Raw genomic sequence first — 8,770 nt, forward strand, 5'->3', positions numbered from 1 at the left:
TTGTACGAATCATGGATGAATATGTAATATAAAATCGATAATAGCAATGTAATTCTCATTTATAAAAAACAGAAAAACAGAAAAACAGAAAATCAAAGCTCAGTTTCCGAATAAAGACGACAAAATTGCCAAAACACCAATCACAACTATGATATTTAGAAAATAGTTAGACTGCAGAGGCTTATCTGGGCTTCCACCGATAGCTTGATATTCTGCTCGAATCTTCTGCTTCATATTATCTGACAGCTCTGTCTGCAATTCACATAGGTAATACTATTGAATTTATTCCCTCTTCTTCATTTAAGACTCCCAACTATTACATTTGATTATTCAAAATAGCTTCATCTTGTATTATTAAAACAGACGGCACAAGTAAGCATGACACTTGCTTTTTACTCCTGCAGAAAACCATATGAATGAAGAACATGAAAATTTTGCACGCAAAAAGTTTCCCTAGAGTTGTCATCAATCCTCACAGATGCAAGGGATTTGCTAAATTATTGACAAAAAGAATTTTGATTAAGAGGTGTGAGTTTTCCGTGTGTACAACCTTGCCAGATGAGTATTTGGCTGCCACGAACTTTTCTGGTACAGGCTGTGAAGGACCATCATTGATCACAATACCCTGATCATCAAATTTAATAGAGTCTAAGGTTAACAGGCAAAAGAACGGCGAACCATTTCTTTTCTTCACAAAAACCGAAGTAGGAATAAAGTTTTCATTAGTTAACATTAATCATTCACTGGGAATGGATAATCCCTAACAGAAACAACATAGATATTGAAGGCTAGCAAACCTCTGGAGGATCAAATTTAGCTCCCAGGTTGCTGAGTTTAGCATGAGCTTCAGCATAATCCTTGAAGAAGGCTTCTTGGTCTTCGGTATATTTCTCAGCATACACCTGCAAATCATGTAACTCTCGATGTAACAAAGGATACTCATCGAACAGAATCATTCTCAATTTTGTTTTGTTTTACCTTGAATGCTGGATCTTCAAAAATAGCAGCATCGGTTGGCAACACCAGTAAATCTTCATCTCTCTTTTCCTTGATATCCTGTATAGAACAGCCGCTGAGTGAGTAAAGGAAAACCTTGTACCAATTCCCACCAGCCTCCAATTGTGTGAGAAGTCACATGCAAATAAGGATACTATTCAAATACCTTGAAGTAGGAATTGTCAAACTTCAACCATTGTGCTGTCCAAGACTGTCCTCCTGGTGCCCCTGGCCCATCTTTCTGCCATGAAAATAATGCTAGTTTACTATCTAGTTATTGTAGCAATACTATTCTTCTTATCATTCATTACTGTGTTTATCATAGCTGCTGCAATAAATAACCACGTGGGTAAAGATAACATAATAACATCCTACAAAAACCTTAATCAACTCTGTATGCTCATAATCTGGTTGTCCTAAAATTTCAAAACCTGATTGAGGAAACGGAATGAAAAATATCTTACTCAAGGCACTTCAACAGAACCATTTTCTGTTAGAGTGGCTTAAGTGAATACGAGATTCAGATTCAATACCGTGTACTTTGTCTCTGGCTTGCCCCAACCACTGCGATCAGGTCTTGACCTCCCCAAAGTATGTGCCCCAGACAATGCAACTATTTCCTACAGATCAAACAAGTTCATTAGTACACATCATCAAAGAGGTTCAGTATGCGCCTTGTATTGTCCAGAAACTAAGTATACAGTACTTAAAAGTCACCTTGTCATTCAACCCCATTCGGTAGAAAACCTGACGCAGATGATCAGCAGGCGAAGGAGGGCCAGCATCTAAAAAAAACCAAGAAAAGTATTTCAAAATGAGTAAAGAGCAAAAAGGAATACTGTTTTCACCGAAACAATTCCAAACTCCATGTTTGTCATCAAAACCATTTAGAAAAATATACATGCTTAACTAACCAGGAAGCCTCCCTTCTTCTGGGCACTGCTCGGGTCCCGAGACATCAACCCTCCCATACTTCATTGGTATCTTCGGCCCCCCTGCCTCCTGAAGAAGGAAACGATCTCAATCAGTGAAATGAACTTGTTATAAATTTACAAAACTTACTCATACAAATGTTAGAGGAAGACTAAGAATCACCTCCACAGCAGTAGCACTGGCCAATTGGAACAAGTCCGCGTATGAGACGCCAGGGTACTTGTCTTTTATAGGCTGAACGAGCTTCAATGCATTCACAAGACCTAAAATCGTGAAACGAAAGCTCATCGTAATTGACATTCGGGCGACAATCTAATTTATTCTAAACTAAACTACAGGAAGCGAGATTCCAACTTGGATAGCCAACTTGATTACGCTCGGGTCTGCACAGAGATTACAAACTTACTTGAACAATAATTAGCAACTGGGTATATCAATTACCTGCATTCGCAGCATGCTTGAGCTCAATCTCAAACCTCAAGCTTCCATTTGCCCCACCTCTTTGCGGCCACTCCTCTATGTTCTTATTGTAAGTTCCAGCATCGTGCCATCCCAACCGAACCTGTACAAAAAGAAGAAAAGTTCTTCACTATAGCTTAACACTTCCCGACGATTTCAGAAAACGAAAACGTACGGATCGGGGTTAGGGAGATACGAGTATTGGGTGGCTGAAAGTGGTCTTGAGAAGCTCCTTGATGTCCTCTCTGGCGAGCTTTAGCTGCTCCGGGTCGGAAGCCTGGCATTTGGGGCCGGCGGCTCGGCTGTACGGTCGGGCAACCGCGTGAGGCAACGAGCGGGGTTTGGGGTTGAGGAAGAGTTGGGAAACGACGGGAGCGGAGCCGAGGGGCTTGAGTGAGGAGGAGGAGGAGTGGGAGAGGGAGGTTCTGGCGGAGGAGGAGGGAACAAGGCGAGAAGTGATGGAGGCGCCGCCGAATGTGACGGAGGACATGGCGGGAATTGAAGCGTGGAAATGCGAGGAGAGCGGTGGCGAAGTTGGGAGAGAGAGAGGGTGCGGCATTTTCGGATGACAGCTTAATCGCTGCCTCTCCTTTGGATTTGGAAAATTGACAGATGGCTGTTGGGTGTCCCAATGAGTCACTTTGATTTGATTTGACCACGCGCCCGTTGGCGCAAACTTTCGCTTGGCTCTTTGATTTTATCTGTCCTCATGCTCTCAGTCGTTGGGTTGGTAGGTAGGACTACTTTCTCTTTTAAAAGAAATAAAAAATTAGATGGAACGTGAGAGTCGAACTCTTATTTTAAAAGTTATTTTATCGATGCAATTAGACATGGTATTTGTGTTGTTTTCATAACATACTTAATATCTTAACGGGTCGTATCTGTTAAGGATACAATTAGAACTAATTAATTATGTATCTGTTTAGGATTTTACTTAGCTGTTAAGCTATGATTGTTATAGTCGGTTATTAGAATCTGTAAAGCTATTTATATTGGTTGTACACACGGCTTGTCTAATTGAATAGAAATCATTTTTCCACAACAACTTCTCTCTCTAGATTTTCTCTCTCTCTCTACCTTTAGCATTTCTCTCACAGATCTATAACTTTCTACATGGTATCTTTCGCCATAGTCCACCGACTTTGATCCCTCGCTTCCCCTTTCTTGCATTTTCTTGCATTTTCTCGCCTTCCAAACACGTCTTCTACGCCCTAATTTTCTTCAATTTCTTCCTTTCTTTCTCAATTTCTCTCTAGTTCCTGCAATGACGACGGCTGCGCACTCCTCTTCTCCGGCTGCTTCTTCTGGATCTCATGGCGATGTCACCAATTCGTCAGTTCAATCGCTCTCGTCTATTACTGTTCAGAACATCACAGGTATGGTTGCGACGAAACTCAATCGTCACAACTATATCACCTGGCGTAGTCTCTTCCTCCCTGTTCTGAAACGATTCAAGCTTTTAGGGCTTGTTACTGGATCTGATGTGTGTCCTTCTCAAGTTCTGCTTGATTCCTCTGGATCTCGATCTCTGAATCCAGCGTATGAGGTGATGCGAGAATTATACGCGCACAAATTAAACCCTCTTTTTGACAATTGTAGTAATGATGTAAGTAGGGATCGTTCTGGACCGGGGATTAGGAGGGATTGTTAATCACTTGGATTTGACTCAAAAACGTAAAAACAAAGTTAAAAACGTTCACAAAGACTCAAAGGACTCAAAACAAGTTCAAAAGACTCAAAACTGCCTAAAAACACTAACTAGGCAGTTTCTGACCTTAAACCCAATGTTGGACGAATTTAAGATTATGGCTTGATTCAAACGTAAAAACACAATATAAAACACTAAACTAGACTCAAAGAATGTAAAACTAAACTTTAAAACACTAAAACAAACCAAAAGACTCAAACATCACCCAAAACACTCAAATCTGCCCAGAAAGTGGTTTTTAGGCAGATTTGAGCACTTTGGTGAATTTGGACGAATTTATGTAACAAATTGAATCACAACACTTATAAACACAAACTAAAACACTTTCTAACTAAATTGGACATTAAAGTAAAGGGGGAATTAGGTTTTGACGAAATTAAATAAAATGAACAGATTGTAAGTAAAAACAGAAAGTAAAGATGAATGTGATGGAATTGAATGGATGGGAACCTAGCTAAGGGGTTCATCTCCATACATGTTATACTTGCATAATAAAACGATTTCCAATTGCATTTCAATAAACTATGAATTCTCAACACCCCAAGTTAACCGTGATGCACTAATTAACCTTCAAATCTTCCTAACGTTATTGAATTGGATGATTGCATACGACAACCCAAAACATTCCCCACAAGTCCCCTACATGATTGCATAATAGAGATACAAGCAAGAATCATTACGCTCTATGAAAATTATAAATGTTGACGAGGCATTCGTTACTATGATTGCATGAAACTTATGCCAAGAATTCGTTTAACGCGATTGTTTATAAGCAACCTCCACTACTTGTGAATATAAGTTCGTAACTATTAGGTGAAACTCACTTATATTCTAGCGTCATATTCATGCATGAAAATTAAGCGTGCACTCTCAATAAACATACATAAATAGGTTATCAATCAAACAGTTAAACAAATTGAATTCACAACTTATGAAACGTAATTAGAAGTAATCAAATCAAAATGCAAGCATAAACATTTATTTCGAATCACCCCCTAACCAAGGGGGGTTTATTTCCTCATAACTTTGAAATCAAAGAAATACCTAAACATTCCAACAACTCAAACTTGAATTGTATGAACGTTTAGGCACTCTTCTCTTCCATTCCTCATACGTACAAAACAAAGAGAATTGAATTTAAACATTGAAATCAAAGAAACACCTAAACATTCCAACAACTCAAACTTGAATTGTATGAACGTTTAGGCACTCTTCTCTTCCTCGTTGTTGTAGCACAAGGTCTAAGGTGAGGTTTGGTGGTGTGAATGGTTTGGGGAATGGTGTTTGGATTAATAGGGAAACTCACGGCACAAAGGGGGAAGTGTTTGTGGTATGTACAATGGATGAATTTCTGAAATGGAAGTGTGTGTTGTGACTGAAATGTGTATGAATGAGTGTGAATGAATTGTGGCTGAAATGCATGCTTATTTATAGGTAAATAAGAGGGAACATGACAGCTAGGAGGTGGGTGGAAATCTGAAATGGTGATGGGAGATGCATGTGGCTGATTTATGCATGTGATTAAAGCTAGAGTGATGATGATGAATGCATGTGGAATGGCTGAAAATGCAATGGGAAAGCCACGGCAATGATGGTGTTTTTCTGCTGAAAATGAATTAAAGGGTGCATGTGTTGATGATTTGTGGTGCAATGATGAATTAAAGGAATGCATGTGCAAGGATGGGTTGTTTTGTGTTGTTGGTGTGTGAATGGGAATGCAATCTGAAATGGGAGAGCATGTGGGTGGAAATGCATGTGGGTTAAAGTGGAATGACAGCTAGGTTGTGATGATGAATGCATGTGGCTGATTTAATGGAGGAACAAGTGCATGTGCATGGTTTTGGTTGGAATGCAAGGGAATGCAATCTGAAATGGGAGAGAGAAGTGATAAGTGTATGGTTATGATAAGTGATAAGTGTATGGATATGTGGTTTATGATAAGTGATAAGTGGTGATGATAAGTGATAAGTGATAAGTGATATGATATGTGGTTATGATATGTGGTGAATGATAAGTGGTGAATGATATGTGGTGAATGATATGTGATAAGTGGTATGATATGTGGGAGTGTGGCTGAAATGAAGGAGTGGAATGTTGGAATGTTATGCACGACTAAGGATATAGGAAAGGTTTAAATGTCCTAAAACTAAAGGTTCAAGGTTCCAACACTTTGGTCTTCAATTAGGTCTTCAATTTCGTCCAACACTTTGGCTCCAAGCATAAGCTATCCATCCTTAGCCCAAAAGTGCTCCAAAAGTCTCCAAAATGCATCTTTTTGCTCCTTTAGCCCTTTGGACCTACAAACATACGAAAATAGCTTAAAGTACTAAAATAACTAAAGAAACATAACGTAAATGCACGAGAACAAGCCATTTAAGTCGCATGAATATGCTCCTATCATGAGGCTTGGTGTGAACGAGATCAAATCTTGATGATTTGGATTAATTCTACTCTATCTGAAGATCTTCTTCCCTTGACGGTTGGCTTTGATGATTCCAAATCTCTCTGGCAATCTCTCGAGCGTCGCTTCTCTGGTGCATCTCGGACGCATGTTCACAGCTTACGCTCAAAGATTCAAACTATTCAGAAAGGTGACTCCTCGATGACGGATTATCTCAATTCTCTCAAGGAAATTTCTGACAAACTTGCAGCGGCTGGGGAACCGATTTCTGAATCAGATCTTGTTGCATATACTCTTTCTGGTCTTTCTGATGAGTATGAGTCCTTTGTTGACTCTATTGAAACCCGACTTGAACCTATCAATTCTGATGAACTACACGGCATGCTTCTCAGCAAGGAAATTTCTCTTCAAAAACGCAAGACCAGACCATCCTCATCCTCCTCTCAACTTTTTCATGCCTATACCGCTCACCAAGGTTTCTCTGGTTCTACCAACCACAGAGGCAACCATCGTGGTCGATTTCAGAATCGGAATAAGTTTCATCAAACTCGGAATTTTGGAGGTAATCGCAACAACTATAACCCCTCAGGAGGTATTCTTGGCCCTGTTCCATCTCCTCGATCCACATTCTCTGGTTCTCAGTCTGCCAATTACAGCTCTGGAAAATCCTTTCAGTGCCAATTGTGCCTCAAATATGGCCATGAAGCTCTCAATTGTGAGAAACTCTCTCAGTTTGCTTCTCAACGATCCAATGTTGGTCCTCCATTTGGTATGACTGCTACTACTTCTCCTCCACCGAGCTATTGGCTAACTGATAGTGGTGCCTCTCACCATGTCACACCTGATCCAGCTTCTCTCAACTCTGTCATTCCATACACCGGCAGTGATCACCTGTTTGTTGGTAATGGTAAAGGTCTGTGTATTTCCCACACTGGCTCTGCTTTAATTCGAACTCAAAATGCTACCTTTAAGCTTAATGATGTGTTATTAGTTCCCAAAGCTTCACACAACTTACTGTCCGTCTACAAGTTTGTCTATGATAATTGGGCATCTCTGACCTTTGATCCATTTGGGTTCTATATTAAGGACCTAAGAACTGGGAGGATGCTCTTCCAGGGCCCCTGTGAAGGTGGTTTGTACCCTTTCTACTGGGATGCATCAAATGGCACATCTGGAGTTGCACTCTCTCCTCAGGCATTGCTCGTTCATAAAGTAGATATTCATCTGTGGCATCAGCGATTGGGACATCCATCGAGCCAAGTATTACATACTATTGTGAATAAACACCAACTACCTGTCCTTCGTTCTGTACCTCAAGGTTCTATATCTCAAGGATCTGTTTGTACTGAATGTAAATTGGGGAAGGCTTCTAAGCTACCTTTTTCTGTTTTGCCTTGTATATCTACTAGGCCTTTTCAATTACTGCACACTGATGTTTGGGGCCCTTCTCCCATTGCTTCATGTACTGGTTACAAATACTACCTCATTTTGGTAGATGACTATACTAAATACAGTTGGTTATATCCTATGGTTTATAAATCAGATGTGTACTCAGTTTTCACGACTTTTGTGCTCAAAGTTCAAACTTTTTTTTCTTGTCGCATACAATGCCTACGGTCAGATTCAGGGGGTGAGTACTTGAGCAGGAACTTTCAAACTTTTCTCAATGCTCAAGGCATTACACATCAACTCAGTTGTCCTCATACACCTGAACAGAATGGGTGTGCTGAGAGGAAGCATCGGCATGTTGTTGAAATGGGTCGAACTCTCCTTTCTCAGAGTGGATTGGCAACCAAATTTTGGGTTGAGGCGTTTCAGACGGCTGTCTATCTTATCAATCGACTGCCTTCTCATTCTTCTTCCATTAGTCCTTGGGAACAACTTTTTCAAGCTCCTCCACGGTATCATACTCTGAAGGCTTTTGGATGTGCTTGTTATCCATGGTTGCAACCGTATTCAGCTAACAAGCTTGACGCAAAGAGCAGATTGTGTGTTTTTCTGGGCTATAGCCTTAATCATAGTGGGTACAGATGTCTTGATCCTGTTACTAATAAAGTGTATATTTCACGGCATGTTACGTTTGATGAGCAGTTGTTTCCATTCAAGCACGACATGTTCTCTGATTTCAACCCACCACAACCTGCCTCCTCTACAACCTCTTCTCCTACCTCTGTGACTATTCCAGTTCCTGCTCCTTCCAGTACCCTTCCATCTGTCACTGCTGCTCTCCCTCATTCTACACATCAGGACTCTCTCTCACCGGCTCCGTTTAC

The 8,770-nt window shown here is 40.4% G+C and overlaps 1 protein-coding gene across 2 annotated transcripts; it reads right to left on the minus strand.

Moving 5' to 3' along the window:
* LOC137717464 (putative L-ascorbate peroxidase 6, chloroplastic/mitochondrial) lies at positions 1-3,054 on the minus strand. Of its 2 annotated transcripts, none has more exons than XM_068456848.2 (11): positions 2,585-3,054; positions 2,371-2,491; positions 2,092-2,192; positions 1,911-1,998; positions 1,714-1,781; positions 1,530-1,616; positions 1,163-1,237; positions 979-1,056; positions 798-902; positions 551-625; positions 1-252 (listed from the first exon to the last, which is right to left on the minus strand). In XM_068456848.2, the coding sequence occupies exons 1-11, from the start codon at positions 2,945-2,947 to the stop codon at positions 100-102; spliced, it is 1,314 nt and encodes a 437-aa protein (XP_068312949.2). In that variant the 5' UTR covers positions 2,948-3,054; the 3' UTR covers positions 1-99. The 2 variants fall into 2 exon arrangements, with proteins under 2 accessions (XP_068312949.2, XP_068312950.2); XM_068456849.2 differs by having other exon boundaries at positions 1-398.
* Positions 3,055-8,770: the final 5,716 nt, after the last annotated feature.

Source organism: Pyrus communis, chromosome 8, assembly GCF_041283825.1.
Source record: "Pyrus communis isolate YQ-2024b chromosome 8, ASM4128382v1, whole genome shotgun sequence".
NCBI classification, from domain to species: domain Eukaryota; kingdom Viridiplantae; phylum Streptophyta; class Magnoliopsida; order Rosales; family Rosaceae; genus Pyrus; species Pyrus communis.